Source organism: Lates calcarifer, unplaced genomic scaffold (assembly GCF_001640805.2).
Source record: "Lates calcarifer isolate ASB-BC8 unplaced genomic scaffold, TLL_Latcal_v3 _unitig_1041_quiver_1150, whole genome shotgun sequence".
Lineage (NCBI taxonomy): Eukaryota > Metazoa > Chordata > Actinopteri > Centropomidae > Lates > Lates calcarifer.
Genome location: NW_026115249.1, coordinates 16,794 through 32,836, shown reverse-complemented (window position 1 = coordinate 32,836; position 16,043 = coordinate 16,794). Strand labels below are relative to the sequence as shown.

At 40.9% G+C, this 16,043-nt stretch overlaps 3 protein-coding genes across 8 annotated transcripts; 2 read left to right on the top strand and 1 right to left on the bottom strand.

Annotated features, from left to right (window-relative positions):
• Window positions 1-3,510: 3,510 nt before the first annotated feature.
• LOC108885861 (low affinity immunoglobulin gamma Fc region receptor II) lies at window positions 3,511-6,806 on the top strand. 5 transcript variants are annotated; one of them, XR_007809458.1, is made up of 6 exons: window positions 3,511-3,556; window positions 3,680-4,053; window positions 4,270-4,518; window positions 4,610-4,782; window positions 5,288-5,353; window positions 5,814-5,889. XR_007809458.1 is itself a non-coding variant. In XM_018680343.2 (6 exons), exons 1-6 carry the CDS (start codon window positions 3,526-3,528, stop codon window positions 5,921-5,923), a joined length of 840 nt encoding a protein of 279 aa, XP_018535859.2. In that variant the 5' UTR covers window positions 3,512-3,525; the 3' UTR covers window positions 5,924-6,800. The 5 variants fall into 5 exon arrangements, 4 of the variants coding, with proteins under 4 accessions (XP_018535859.2, XP_050923011.1, XP_050923009.1 ...); XM_018680343.2 differs by having other exon boundaries at window positions 3,512-3,556; window positions 3,793-4,053; window positions 4,610-4,732; window positions 5,814-6,800; XM_051067054.1 differs by lacking the exon at window positions 3,511-3,556 and having other exon boundaries at window positions 3,702-4,053; window positions 4,610-4,732; window positions 5,819-6,806.
• A 649-nt stretch (window positions 6,807-7,455) lies between these two features.
• LOC108885859 (butyrophilin subfamily 3 member A2) lies at window positions 7,456-11,524 on the bottom strand. The gene is made up of 6 exons (XM_051067050.1): window positions 11,412-11,524; window positions 10,111-10,210; window positions 9,620-9,961; window positions 9,111-9,398; window positions 8,898-9,017; window positions 7,456-8,403 (listed from the first exon to the last, which is right to left on the bottom strand). The coding sequence occupies exons 2-6, from the start codon at window positions 10,199-10,201 to the stop codon at window positions 7,709-7,711; spliced, it is 1,536 nt and encodes a 511-aa protein (XP_050923007.1). The 5' UTR covers window positions 10,202-10,210; window positions 11,412-11,524; the 3' UTR covers window positions 7,456-7,708.
• A 2,549-nt stretch (window positions 11,525-14,073) lies between these two features.
• LOC108885853 (type-2 ice-structuring protein) lies at window positions 14,074-15,908 on the top strand. 2 transcript variants are annotated; one of them, XM_018680339.2, is made up of 7 exons: window positions 14,074-14,237; window positions 14,324-14,365; window positions 14,452-14,490; window positions 14,577-14,695; window positions 14,824-14,958; window positions 15,288-15,399; window positions 15,601-15,908. In XM_018680339.2, the coding sequence occupies exons 1-7, from the start codon at window positions 14,183-14,185 to the stop codon at window positions 15,675-15,677; spliced, it is 579 nt and encodes a 192-aa protein (XP_018535855.1). In that variant the 5' UTR covers window positions 14,074-14,182; the 3' UTR covers window positions 15,678-15,908. The 2 variants fall into 2 exon arrangements, with proteins under 2 accessions (XP_018535855.1, XP_050923012.1); XM_051067055.1 differs by lacking the exon at window positions 14,452-14,490.
• The last annotated feature ends 135 nt before the right edge of the window (window positions 15,909-16,043 follow it).

Below are 16,043 nucleotides of genomic sequence, written 5' to 3'. Positions count from 1 at the left end.
TGGTTTATATATAAATATATATATATAGACTCGGCGGTGCAGTGGTGGTATCCAGAGCCTGAGGTGCTGCGGCTGGCTAAATATTTATTTATACTTTTATTCATTTCAGTTGATTTCAGTGTGGTCCAGACTGTTTTTCTTAAGCACTGGATTGGCTTCTGCGCTGTGGCTCTTCTTCTTCTTCTTCTTCTTCTTGCTGTGTTGCATGTATGTATACACTGACAACGGTGGACTGATGTGCAAAACTTTATTTGGGTCAGTGGGTCATGTGTTTGTCTCCCTCTTGTGGTGTAATAATGACACTAACTTGAACACAAATAAAACCAGTTATTAAAGGAAAAGGATGAAAAAATGAACAAATGAATGGTCCTTTAAAAATCTGACTGAGAAAGTGTCTGATTTCTTCTTATTATTATTTAATCTTTATATTGTACTAAGCCCTGTTTATCACATCAGTTGAAATGCAGCATATTTGATGTGAACTGTCCATCACATGACGTCCTCTGTCTGAACTTCACTGGAGTTTGATGTCTCTTCATCTCGCTGTGCTGCAGAAACAAAAACAAAAATATTTCCCCCGTTTTCACCAAAGTTAACCAACCAGGAAGTAACAACATCTCAGTTTATCTCCCACCACCACTGTTTATGGAGAATGTTGTAACTCACCTTTCATCTTGTCTCTGTAAATGAGTCCCAGCAGGATGGTGGACAGCAGGTAAGGAGTTCCCACCCAGTAGAAGACAGATCAGTCTGGAGACAGACAGGAGGGAGCATCTGGAGCATCTTGGAGCAGCTGATGGTGAAATAAGTGAAACATTAAACTCATAAAACCAACCCTCCAAATGTTCACTCGAGCACGTGCAAACACAATTTCAAATGTTCCAGGGAGGAAAAAGAGAAATGATCTTGACACTACTGTAAAAATCACTGTATTTCCTGACCTCTGACAGTAAGCCAGCTCTCTGCCGATGCCCCCATTTCAGTCACCTTGCACATGTTAGAGGCCTTCATCAGCCTTGGACACGGCAGGGATGATCATCTGACCTGTGACGGCTGCACTGATGAAAGATCTGTTCCTCAGAAAGATGCTGACCTGCTGGTCTGAAGAGTTGCTTTGAGTTGTGCAGCGCAGAGTCACAGATTCTCCCTCCATCACCGGAAACACGGGACTCTCCAGGATCACGTTACTCTCTGAAACACAACAGATCAGAACTTTTCAGATACATTTTTTAATAAAATATGCAGACACATTTGACTCTAAGGCTTCAGTAATGTCAGTCAAATGTGACATGCATATTTTACTGATCCTTGTAGAAAGTATTTTATTTTCATCTGCATTATTGGAGTTTATATTTGAGTTCAAATATTGCATGACTGATTGCTTCATGCATTTCTGTTGGTTGTGTTTTTTCTTTCAAGCTTGAATATTGTATTCAGCTTGACAAGATCCATTTGCTATTTCTAACGTTGTACACCAGATGGCACTGTTGGGAGATACCCTGATGTTACTGAACATCGCACTGAGAAATAAAGGATAAATATTACAACATCTGGCCACTGAATACATGTATAAAGACATAAAGCTGACATTTACAGGAGAGTTACATTGAGTTAGATGAAATTAGATGGGATAGAGTCACTGATCACTGCTCTCACCTCATTTTAATCTGGATATTAGTATAAATTAAAGTTTGTAAATGCTTTAGAAGTGTTTTTGAAAAGACATGTTTTTGTTTCAGTTGTACAAACCCCCCTCTCTGTCTTTCTAAAAGTTATAATCAATATGATTTTTATGAAATTGAAATCATCTCCATGGTTGTTTGGCAGAGTCTGGTCTTCCCGTACTGGATTCAGATTGCGTTCATAAGCACAAAGGATTCTCAGGAAATCCCGCTGCATGTAATTATTTCTCTGATATTAAGGTTTGATGCCTGGGTTGACGGACAAACGTTCCTCCTGCCTCCTGTGATGAACTGACCTGTGATGCTGATGTTGACAGCTGGACTCCTCTCTCCTGCTGTGGACTCACACCAGTACACTCCACTGTGCCAGCTGTAGGCTTCGTTGATGATGCAGGACGACTCTTGCAAAGAGCCCCAGTCCTGTCCACTCTCTGAAAGTCCTCGGACCGTTCTGGCCTTCACCGTCCAACCAGACGACTTCCTGCTCTCGTCGCAGCTCAGAGAGAAAGACTCGTACTTAAACAACTGAGATCTGTAAGGAAAGACTGTGAGAGAGGCTGGAGAGATAGAGGAAGAGGTTAGAGTGAAAACATGATCCATTTCCACTGTCTAATTAATCCTGGATGAGAATGAGAAGGTGTTACCATGTACTCGTCCAAACATGTAAGTACATGAGCTAAACACTACAGGGAAAGAACAGAGAGAGAAGTGACATTAACACAAAGATTAAGACATTCTGCTCGTTTAATAGTTAAAGTTTTTATGAGCTTTAGTCTAAAATTCACAATAAAGAGGTTAAAGTCAGTTTATAAAAACGAAAGGTAACATGTGACTCACAGAGCGTGAAGAGGAAACCTGTGAACTCCATCCTGTCTCGACGCTGACTGACCGTCGGACCATATACAGAAGCATGAAGATGTTTAATTTTAACTGACGTGTGGTTGAATTTACCTGAAACAGTCTGTGAGAGAAACTCTGAGTCTGCTTTTAACCACACTCAGACTAACTTTCATTAGTTTCATCTCAGCTTAGTTCACCAACGCTCTGACACATTTTCAGCTGCAGCCAACTTAACTGAACTTTTCTTAATAACAACAGTCAGCAGGACTTGGTCACATTTGTGTTACAGTGTGGTTTTGAATGCACTGTAAACCCAGCAGGAAGTGAGAAGCACAAAATGACCATCTTAATAAGTGAAATTAGAAATATACAGTAATGTCTCTAAACTGCTGCCTGTAACAGAATAACTACACCATCTACACCTGAATACACTCTGTGGTCACATGTTTTCATAGACACACACACTCCAACCTTGATGACAGTGTCCAACACTGTTAGACCTCCCACCCAAGTGGGCAGGAATACATGTGATGGCTTTCTTGGTGTTTAAAATGACTGAGCTCTGTGGCACCCCCTTATGGACAAAAAAGATCATTAACATTAGTGAGATGTGTCTGACAGCTTGTTCTAAAACAGTTCACAACAGAACCCTGTAATAACCATGTTTAAATATGATGCTCCACAGAATTAGAGACCAGTTAATCAAGTTTTTACTGATCATTAATAAAATTATTAAACAGTTTAGCAGCTGCAGCTGTTTCAGACAAAACCCAGGATGAAATACCTTTGTTGACTAACAAGTTATTGAAAAGGTGATGATATGTTAGTGTTGTGTTCACTGCCTCTGAGGTGCCATGCTGAGACCCAGCACAAACAACCATCTGTACATTGACTTTATCATTTCAACAGGAAGCTGTGGCCTGTATGACATGAAGTCAGAGGTGTAATGCACCCTCCTGTCACTCAGTCAGTCACTCAGTCCAGTCACCAGCAGAGAGGCAGCATGGAGATCACAACGCTGTGCGCTGTCGTTGGTGAGTTCTCTAATCTGGACAAATTAAATAATGAATAAAGGCTGGTCTGTGATGATATCCTGCATTTATTTTACACCTTTGTGTGTGTGCTTCAACCTCCAATTCAAATCACTGTGAAACAAGGAAGCAGCAAAATCTGAAGACGACGACAGACTGAGTGTCTAAACAGCAGCTGTTTTCCTGGTTCATGTTTTACAAAGAAAACCTCAGTTCTCCATCATCTGTGTCTCCTGCAGCGACTCTGAGAGTCCTCCCCAACAGATCCCAGTTCTTCATGTACGAGTCTGTCTCTCTGAGCTGTGAACATCAGGGGAACTCTTCAGAGTGGAGAGTAAAGAGGAACACATCCACAGGAATAAATGAAGACTGTCCCACATCCTGGGGTACAAGACATGAAACCCACTGCTCCACTGATGTTTACCCAATGGAAACTGGAGTGTACTGGTGTGAGTCTGAAGCAGGAGAGTGCAGCAGCACCATCAACATCACTGTAACAGGTGGGTTTCAGCAGTTTCCTCTGGATGGATGCTCCTGCCTGAATTGTGCACATAGGGAGTCACTGCTGTAGTTAGGATATAAACTCAGCTCTTTGCTACAGTTTAACAGTGTGACTTAACCTGATGAAGTAGACTGTGCTGCACATGTAATGGTTATGCTGCAGGTGTGCAGCTTTAAGCTTCAGTTATTTCCTGCTCTTTCTGTCTGTCTTTCAGGTGGTTCAGTGATCCTGGAGAGTCCTGTTCTTCCTGTGATGGAGGGAGACAATGTGACTCTGAGCTGTACATATGTGACAAATTCCTTCTCCAATATCACCTCTTATTTCTACAAAGACGAGCTTTTCATTGGCAGCAGCTCCACAGGAAACCTGACCATCCACAGTGTTTCTAAATCTGATGAAGGATTCTACAAGTGTAAGATCTCTGGAGGTGAACAATCACCAGACAGCTGGCTGACTGTCAGAGGTGGTATTCTTTAACATATAACTTCAGTGAATGTAAACCCAGAGCTTGTTTTTTTGTTGCAGAGGGTTCAACCTGTGGTATTTCTGTGTAGAAGCAGAGCATCCTGAGTCGTCTCAGTCAACCCCTGCTCATATTCTACTTCCTGTGGTGGGTCTCTGCCTGGTCTCAGTCTCGACCTTTGTGTTGCTGCTCTGCCTCTGCAGGACCCAAGAAGGTCAGCCTGTTCTCACATCAAAGAAATGACTCCTGTCAGTGACGGAGAATGTGAGTTTAACGTTTGAATAGTGCCACTGCAAAAGCAGACTGTGGCTCTAAAGAAATGGGTCAAGCAATCACCTCTGTGACTGTACCCGGGCACAGCGGTGTGTTAAACCTAACCTAAATCTGCAGGCTAACACACTATCCCACGATCAGCCACAACGCTAACATGCTGATGTTTAGCAGGTACAATATTTAACATGTCTGAGTTAGCATTCAAACACAAAGTCCAGCTGAGGATGAAGTGTCATTAGATTTGCAGGTATTTGATCAAAAGTCAGAGTTTTGTGATTGAAATTTTGACCTGATGACAGCGCTAAATGGGAAGTTGATCATCTAAGTTACTACAGTTCTTCCTCTGGGCACAATGAATGTCTGTACAATCTGGACCAAAGCAGTGGACAGAACAAAACGTCTATAAATAAACAGTTTGTATTTTCTGTTTCCACTTCTCTTAACTGAAACGTTTAAAAGCAGCTGATGTGTAACAGGAAAATATTTTGTGCTGCAGGTGAAATCAGCCCCACAGTTGTGTTGTACACTGACGTCACCAGGACACGCAAGACCAACAAAAAAGGTCAGCACACACTCTCTCTCTCACACACACACACACACACACACTGACAGGATGAGGTGTGAAAAGAAATGAACATAGTTTCCTTGACGTGTGATGAAAGACCAGGAACACTGATGTATACAGAGCAACATATCAAACTCCTACACTGAAGTCTGACTGAAGCGCAGTGTCACACAGAACTGTGGGTCCAGCACAACCTGAAACTGGACTCACACTTCCTGCCTCTGACTGCAGGTCTGTGGTGTTGTGTTCACGCTGTGTCTGATTCCCTGAAGAAGCTGAGCTGATGCTGTTGTATTTAACTTCAGCCCGTCTGCATTTTCCACTGTGACACCTTCATGAACCACAGTAGCAGATGTTCACCTATGACCACTCTGCCCTGGTTGTTGCACTCACACAATTAAAACAGGACCCTGTGTCTCTCTCTGAACATGTTTCTTTTTGGTCATTTGTTTGACAGGACAGGTCCTGAGGGGGGGCTCCTCCTCACTCTCCTCTGTGGCTGTGTACACACCTGTCAGGAAGATATACACACCTGAACCTGTGCTGACGTACAGAGCCTGCAGCTGATCATCAGCCTGTTTAACTCCTGCTGCTTCACTCACCACAACACTAACAGAGAATAACTGCATCACAGTCATGGCTGGTAATATTAGTGTCTGTATATATTAATGAGCCATTAGAGGCACAATAAAACACAACAGGACCAAACATGGACACTGGAGTAACATCACATACAGATCTTAAAGGAACAGTTCGACTTCTTCAGGTAGATGATTAATACACACACGTGTCTGTACCATCAATACAAAGCTTCAGTTAGCAGCTGGTTAACTTAACTTAGCATAAAGAACAGAGGCAAAGAGCTAACAAAAGGTAGCATATTTATAAAAATAATTACATTGAGCATGACTGACTTTGTGTATTTGGGATGTTTCTGCTGCTGAGAACATTTAGTTTGAAAATGGTGTCAGGTTTCTCACTGTGTCATGTGACCTGAACTGAGTATCAGCATCTTTTAACAAACATCTGACGTCTGTAAATTGCAGCTAAAAACACACAGTGCCACCAACATCAAAAGTAAATTATTAATCTGTGGAAACATTACAACATCTACATGTTTTTGTTCAAATGTGTGTGTGTAGTGTTATTTATTGATTTTTAATAAACGATTGTGATGTTTGATTGGGTGTAATTTACAGTGTGTGACTGTCCTGTCACTGCAGGAGGAATCATCTGTTTCTATTTGAATTATTCCCTGTTTGACCACATGGTGGCACTATAACATCACAGAATGAAGACAGTGAAACTCAAACACAAGCCTACACACTGTTTGGAAATGTGAAGCTCTCACAGTGTCCTCAGTAGGAGTCAGTGGCCTTTGTGCTGAGAGCCTCAGGCAGAGAGAGGCAGTCAGAAAGTAGTGAGAGACAAACAAACACATTTTTCAACGACAGGTAAAAAATATAAGTATCGGCAGAGGAAGTAAGGAGAACAATCACACATAAAATGCAGAGACATCCTACACAACAAAATACAGAGATAAAACATTAATATTACAGTGGCTAGAAATGTAGTTAAACAGAATAATCTCAATTAATTCACACACACACGTATATAAACACTAGTCTTTGTCTACAGTTCAGCTTCACTCTGAACTCTCTGGTCTGATTCCAGCAGTTTAAGCCTCTGACTCTCACTCAGTTAGAGGGAGATCGTACCTGAAAAACCACAGAGACACAACAGGTGTGGGAACGACAGAGGCTCCATTCTCCCTGTTACATAATTGCATAAATAATGCTTTAAAATACTTGAGTAGATGAGTGACTTTTCTTTTAAAAAATACATGAAAAGACAGTGACATTTAGTGAATTCAAAAGACACTGAATAATGTTTTTTTTAGTTCATGTCATGTCAAGATGAAAGGTGAACACTGTTCAAACCAGAACCTTCAGAGTCTGGTTCACCTCCATCTCCTCTGAGTTTCATCAAAGATCATTGTCTGAATCACTTTGTCCTTCAGTCTCATTTATCTGCATGTTTTCATTCCTCTGTTTCTCCTGTTTTATTGTTTTCAGAACTTCCTCCTTTTCATTTGTCACTTTAATTTTCTGCTCTGTCATGTGAATCACCTCATTCTTTGTTCTTTCCCGTCCTCTCTCCATCTTCTCCAGCTGTTTCTGAAGCTCTGTCTTCTTCTTCTCCAGATGTTTCATGTCTTCCTCTCTGTTCTCTGACTGAAGCTTCTTCTCAGTCTCCTCTCTCTGTCTCTCCACCTCCTGCAGCTGCTGTTTCAGTTCATTTATCAGAGTCTCCTTTTCCTTCTTCTGTCTCATTTTTCTAGAAACTCTTTCATCATATTTCCTCTACTTTCTTTCTTTTGCCTGTAGCTTTGTCATCATCATTTCTCTCTGGTGGATTTGGATCATCTCTTTGTTTCTCTCCTGGTTCAGATTCAGTTTCTTCTCTTCTTCTTTTTCTTCTTCCTTTGTCCAAACTAGTTGTTGTTTCTCTTTCTGTCTGTCCTTGTTCTTGGGGACTTTCTCCCTGAAGATCACTGTCAGCTGGTGTTTGGTGTGTTTTCTCCTCTATATGAGTGTCTGGATTTGTTGTTTGAGCTGATGGATGGATCGTTGTCTTGTCATTCACATTGGTGTTTTCACCCACAGATGTAGTTTTATCTCCCTTCTCCAAATCACTCTCTGTTGGATTTGGATCATCTCCTCTTCCCTCTGCTGATAGAGTCTCAGTTTCTTCTTGACCATTTGTGGTTTCTCTTTCTGTCTGTCCTTGTTCTTGGGGACGTCCTCCCTCCACTGCAGACTGAAGATCACTGTCAGTTGGTCTTTGGTGTGTTTCCTCTTTTATCTGAGTGTGAATATTTGTTGTTTCTCTTGAGGGATGGATCTTCATCTCCTCATTCTCCACTGTCTCTCTCTCTGTTTCTCTGTTTCTCATCAGAGGCTCCATCAATGGATCATTACTGTCAGAGTTGCTCCTCTTCTCTTTTACTTCCTGTGTTTGTTCAACATCACATTTGCTCTTGTTCTCTGTGTGCAGGAAAAATAAACAGTGTTAAGATGATATTTCAAGATTTCACAACAACCATTTTAAATGAGAAAAACTCTTCCTCTGACAAACTGCCTTCTGACTTAGTCTGGAAGCAGTTTCCTTATGAACGAAGATGGCTGCCGCTGATGTGGACAGGCCTGTTGAATCTGCCAGTCACCACAGTATTAAATGAACCGGATGGTATATTTTCTCTAAAAGAACAAACATCTGCTGTAGCTACAGTCTGTTTACATTCTTCTGCTGCTGTGATTGGCTCTAGGTCTATTTAATTTGCATCCAGAGGCATTTTGGTCTGTGACCATTGATAAGTCCCTTTGGAAATCAAAAATGAACTGAGAGGTTCTAGACACATTCATAAATGCAAATCAGGGTTGTTGACGGCAGGAGCCGACTGAGCAATCTGATGTTTCTTAATCATTAGTCATTTCTTCATTCATTTTCATTATGGACCTGTGATTGACAGCTGACTTACTCAGTTTGTTCTGTCTCCATTTCCACACAGTGAAGACTAATGTGAGAACCAACAGGAGGCTGACAACCACACCAACAATGGCGGGAACAGATGAACTGGAACTAGACGGGAAGAAATCATCTGAAATGATGAAGCACAGAAAATATGTGTATTTATATAAGATACAGTAACAGCTGCATAAAGAGTGATCATATGATCATTTTTATTTCCTACCTGGAACATGTATGTGTGTCTCTCTGGTCTGGTTGGTTTTGTTCTGTTGGACTCTACAGGTGAAGCTGTTGCTGTGTCTCTTCTCCACAGTCACTCTGCTGCTGACAGTATAGAGGTCATCAGGACCTCTGACTGTCTCTGTAGGTCCAGCAGAGAGGAGGTTTCCCTCACCGTCCAGCCACAACACCTCAGGCTCTGGATACCATCCTTTAGATTTACACTCTAACACCACTGCACTGATGGTTTTATTAATCCCTGCTATGGTAACAACAGGCGAGGAGGCAGCACCTGAAGAAGAGGCCAACAATTTTCCAAGTTACAAACTGCATCCAATAAATCCAGAGCCTCACTGTCTAATAGGTCTGACGGGTTTGATTAAATTACTTGGATCAGTGGACAAAACCCAGCCAAAGAAAAGGGTCTTAGCTTCTTCTGCAACTTTCCCATCAATCTGCTTTTAGGGAAGAACATATCTTACATTTCTTACAGTACAACATACGCTCACTTACCTACAAAGAGCTGAACAGAGAACTCTTTACTCAATGCTGGAACGAAGCATCTGTACCTTCCCTGGTCAGACAGTTTCACGTTGGAAAGTTTCAGTGAAATGTTTCCGTGTTTCAGTTGGTCAGGAAACAGTGACGTTCTTCTCTGGTAGGACGGATGTTTTTTAGCCTCCAGTTCCACACCATCACGCCACACAAGAACAAACCTGGGGTCCAGGTCGGATCTCGCCCACTCTACAGTCATGTCAGATGCATCCATGGCAGGGTGCAGGCGACAGGGCAAAATGATGTCATCACCAACTAGTGCTATGATTGGCTGAGGTTCACCAACAACCTCAGACTGACCTGAAAAGAAAAAGTCATTTTTTGTCATTTCTGCTGGAAAGGCAGGGTACACCTCAGTCACACTGCTGTAAAACTGTATTTACAATAAAACATCAGACTAACTGTACATGTTGATACAAGCCAGACTGTCACTGATGCGTTCACTGTACCTCTACATGGGTGTATCAGGGCGAGGACAGTAACAGTGTGGAAAACCAGAGAGGTGGTTGTACCAGACTGACTGTCCTTCACACGAAACATCCTGGAGTTCTGAACAGAAACAAGACAGTAAAAACATCTTAGGCTAACAGTGAACAACAGAACAATATATAATGCACTTAACCCCAGTGTTGTATTTGGGATCATGGAGACCCTGGGTCCAGTTCAATAATCACACTCAACACTGTCTTCTCTGCTTGAGACTTGATTTTACAGGAAGTGCTTATAAAGCTGATTTTGATCTGATGTCATAGCTACAGAAAAAAACACATGACACAACACAACAGGGTTTTACCTGCTCTATATGATGATAATAATATTGATAATAATGTTGGCAGGTTTTTGTACAAAAGCACTCCCCAACCTAAATCCCAAATATTGGATTTCTGTTAATGGAGGTTTGCAGAGTTGGCTCATTAGCGATCTAAATTCACTATGATTATGTGCTGTACGTTTCTTAGTCTTTAAATTAGTTTTAGCCATTCTTTACATTTAATGATATTAACATTCATAAACACCCACACAGCGTGACAACAGCTGCTCCACTGCGCCCTCTGCTGCTCATTTATCCACATGTCTCATGTTCATGATTTAAAGCGGTTGAAAAGTGAATCAAAGCGTGATTTCAGTGTGAAAACTTTATTATTATTAAACTTATTTTATGACAGTAAACGCTTTAAAAAGCTCTGTCCTCCATTTTCTACAGTCATGAGTTCACTTTGATTTCGCTTCAGAGTTTAGTTTCACTTTCATTTGAGACAAAACGCAGATAAAGTGAATAAATGTGTGGAACATCTGTAGGCTACAACCTCGGTCTGCAGGCGGAGGTGAGATTAAATAAAAGTCTTTGTTTTAAAGTTCAGTCTCTTTTATAAACGCATGAACGGACTGATTCTAAAAACATAAAGGACTCGATGATCCTGACAGTGCTGATTTTACTGATCCCAAAGGAACTCACAGGATTTAAAATCATCTGTTGAAACACGAACCGATGAACCTCACACAGGTAAAACTCCATGTTCTGTCTTATTTCCTACATAATGTAGATTTACAGCTGAACTGCGGTCAGTCACCAACAGAAGAGGAGAAGACTGTGGTGAAGGAGACCACACGGTCATGGACCCTTTCCTACAAAAAAAGATTTCTAAAAACTCTCCTTTTATTAAAAATAATATATATATATATATATAAAATATGTATAAAATCCAGGACAAATACACATGATACACAACATTAATGAAGAGACACACACCTGTGGATCTGTTGGAGAAAGACTCCTGCAGGCGGTGAACGGTCAAAGTCCACAGGAAAGGGAAACATGGTTTTTCCGGTCGCCTGGAATAAAAGGTGTGTTCATCTTCCAGTCTGTTTCTAAGTGACAGTGAACGACACCTGACTGTGCAGCTGTACGGACGGACAGCTCTCTAATGTAGAGACAGAAATCACTGTTCACTGTTTGGTGTCATGACATAGATTATTTTCCTTTACAGTATTTTCACTCAACAACTTGTGAGTCTCTTTTCTTTATTTTCATTCAGAAAGTCACAGTTTCTCTGGGAAAAGGAAGCAGTCATGGCATGATGTTTGTCTTATTTACAGCACAGCAACAGTATGTGAATAAAATGGCTGCAAGGGACAAATTCTCTGACACAGAAAACAGAATTAAAGTTCTCTTCCAGACAAAAAAAAAAAAAGTCCATAATCTATTAGTGTGCCAACATTTCTCATTTCAGTGGTTTTAACTGCTGGATTCATGGATTCACCTGCAGGTTTCACGTCTCCATGCATTTATATAAACTGTACTTTGGACCACTGAGGTGATTTCATGTGATGCATCCTGACAGTCACCTTTGGAGAACATTCTTACAACCATTCCTCATCAAACACACCAGCCCTGATCACTTCAGGAGAAGAGGAAGCAAAAGGTGCAAAATCAGCAAAGTTAGCACACAGGTTTTCAACAGGAAGTGCTCTCATAAAAAGATAAACACTAGTCTTTGTCTACAGACATAAAAAGACAATGACATATAGGAAATTCAAGACATACAAATTTAACAAATCTAACTTTCCTGTTTTATTGACATGAAATCTGTCACCAAGATGAAAACTGAATAATGTTCAAACCAAAACCTTCAGAGTCTGGTTCACCTCCATCTCCTCTGAGTTTCATCAAAGATCATTGTCTGAATCATTTTGACCTTCAGTCTCATTTATCTGCATGTTTTCATTCCTCTGTTTCTCCAACTCCTTCACCATTCTCCTGCCCAGTTTCAGGGGCAGCAGATAATGGACAACAGCTGGAGGTTCTGAAAACAGAAATAAAACAACAGGAAAAGTTGAAGCAAACACTGCAGATAATTCTGCTCTGTAACATCTTTGGAGTCTGTCATTTCTTCCAGAGTTTGAACCTTTCAGCAGTTCAATATCTGATGAAAAAAAGAAGCTACAGATGTATGATATTGATGCACAGTCACTTCAAGCTGTTGCAGCTGCGCCCCCTACTGGTCCATAAGGTAAAGTTCCTATATCTCTAGCTCGGGTGGACACACAAGGTACATGAATGAAAAAAAACGGTAACGTGTGAATTCAAACGTGATTTGTATTTGAGTCTCATGACTCTTTTAAAATAATTACTGAATTATTTTTCAAACAAATAAACACTTTCCTACACTGTGTGAAGACGAAGTCCTTCAGTTATACTTTGACTCTGTACAAAGGGACATCGAAAAACATGTTTGTGGCTAAAGAGACCACACAACTGTTGACCTTTAAATAAGTGATATAAAGTCTAATCCAAACACATGAAACACAACATTTATTTAAATGCAAGTTACATACCTGTTAATCAGTTTCTAAAGTCCTTGCCAAACGGTGAAAGTCTGAAGGAGGTGGGCGGACCTGGCTCATCCGGTCACCGAAGAAACACACGTCTGTTTGTCTTTCATTTATGTCCAGCTGTAGTTCGTCCTGATACTGATCATGTATCAAAGCAGCGCAGGTCTAGACTTTAATAAAACACACCGGCCTGTATGTTGTTATGAATAGAATTTTTATAACCGATACAAAATGATGACATCTGAATTAAAAATCCCTCTAAAGGGAAAAATGTGAGCTCACGTAAATGTGATAAAGACAAAAACAAATACAATCCAGACTTTCTGTGTCAACACATCAAGTTTTTTCCCTTTTAAACTTATTTAACGAGACATTTTTCAGTTCTTTCTTTCTACTGAAAAGATAAGATTCATGATTCACTAAGATGTGGACCAGAACAACCAACAGCGTGGGATGTGATGCCCTTTGATTTGTTGATCAACTTTCAGACTGATGAACTTTTAAAAAATGACATGACATCTATCAATAAATGTTGGTGTGTATAAGAAAAGCAGAGCTGATACTGAGAAAGAAGAGGCTGGTTTGTTCTCATCTTTTCGGGGTCAAGGCAAAACTTCAACAAAGAGTAGAAAGTTTGAACAAGAACCATGTATGTTTATAAGTACGTCTATACCCAGGTGCACTGTGTTACTCTTGTTGCCATCAACATGTTTACTCTCTCTATGATCACACAAAATGCTCACACAAGTTTACTTCCTGGTCCTCTCATGGACCAGGAAGTAAACTGCTCTGGTCATGTGACAATTTACACTAAACATGTGAGACTGCACAGATTTTATTGAGATTATTTCAGTATTTCCTTGATATGCATTGGTTCATCATTCAGAAACATTTTTAGATGTGAGTGGACTAACATCTGTTGGAGCAGATTAATGTACTTGAAGCTGATAAGGTTTTATGACTCACTAAAATGTTGACTCGAAAAAAAACAACAGTGTGGGATGTGATGCCCTTTGATTCGTTGACTGACTTTAAGTCTGATGAACTTTTAAAAAAAAAAACACGACACCCATCAATAGGTGCTGGTGTATATAAGAGGACCACAGGCTGACACTGAGAAAGAAGAAGCGAAGGTCATTCCTCAGCTGGTTTGTTCTCATCTCTTTGCCCTCTTCAACATCTACCAGGATGCTGACTGTGTCTCTTCTTGTTTGTGCCGTGATGGCTCTGGCCAGTGCTGATGGTGAGTATCAGACTTCAAGGAACCCAGGATCCACATCAACTGTCGTATCATTACAGTAATCACAACTGTCTGTATTTCTTCATTAGACAACAGCACCACATCTATAGTAGATGTCAGTGTTGCAGAGGGTGAGTATCAGACTTCAAGGAACCCAGGAACCACATCAACTGTCGTATCATTACAGTAATCACAACTGTCTGTATTTCTTCATTAGACAACAGCACCACATCTTTAGATGTCAATGCTGCAGAGGGTGAGTATCAGACTTCAAGGAACCCATGAACCACATCAACTGTCGTATCATTACAGTAATCACAACTGTCTGTATTTCTTCATTAGACAACAGCACCACATCTAAAAAAGAAGAAGTGGCTCCCTCCTGTGAAATTGGTTGGTCTGAGTTCAATGGTCGCTGTTTCCTGTTCGTGTCAACAGAGATGAGTTGGGCTGATGCTGAGGTAATCAGGGATTCATTGCATGTTTTAACGCAGATAGCCCTTCATTACTTCCTCTACCACATCCTCCTGTTGGTGGAGGAATCCACCACATGTGCAGCTTCACATCTGTCTGTTCATCTCCACTGTAGAAAAACTGTCTGCTCAAGAAAGGACACCTTGCATCGGTCCACAACGAGGAGGAGTACAAACACATTCAGGCTGTGGTGAATGCACACACCGGAGGTCATCCAACAACATGGGTTGGAGGCTCTGACTGTCAAAAGGTAATTTATCATAAATAATAAAAGGTCTTATCTGCAGGGCTGACTGAAGGAAGCCTTGGTCGACTGAAATCATAACTACTCTTCAAATGCTAATTGTGAAGTTCACATCCAAATTTTTAGTCATTTGTTTGAACAAAATGCAGCTGATGACTGATGTCAGTTAGTTTGGAACTGACTCAGAGAAAACACTCAGTAAACGTTACATAATCCTGGAAGGCTCTTGATGAAACACTTTTCTTCTTCTGGAAGTAACAACTGATTGTGATCGTCCGACTAATGAGAATGACACTCTTTGACTTACACATCTGTTCTGTTCTCTCGTCTTCTAGGAGGGTATCTGGCTCTGGAGTGACGGCAGCGGTTTTGAATTTGACTCCTGGTGTGAAGGAGAACCAGACAATTATGTTGGTGCCGAGTCTTGTTTACAGATTAATGCTAACGGTAAATCACAACATATTATTTACCCTGATGTCTGACTGATGTAAATGAGACAGGAGAAGCAAATAACAGTTTTGCATGTTTGAATTTTAAACTTACTTTTCTTTCATTAACATTGAATCGTTCTTCAGTCAAGTTCAGTCGACTGTGTCAGGTTCTGGTTTTTGTGGCTCTGACTGACTCCAGTGTTTCTTGTGTTCACAGAGAGCCATTGCTGGAATGACTTCCCGTGTTCAACTGTCCTCCCATCAGTCTGTGCCAGCGTCCCTCAAAGCTCCTGAGCCGAGTGTCATGTACCTACCAAACACACAAACATGGTTGGATGAGAGAGTCTTTGTGTAATCGGTCTCATGTGTAATCACATCTTTGATTCTCTGCTGTAACGCTACTGAAGGGACGAAGCGACAAGTGACGTGAACGGGAGCTGGAGCTCCTCTCTGAGAAGACTGAATGTGTAATGAAGAGAACGCTTTGAGCAACAATCTTATTAAAAACTGGAGTACTGAAACAAACTGGTCTCAGAGTCTTTTTTAAAAATGTGATCCTGAACTTTGATTTATAATTTATGTACATAAAAACATGATTTTAGACCAGTTGTGGTCAACATGTCACCCACACAAATGAGATGTAGAAAACTTGAAACCTTC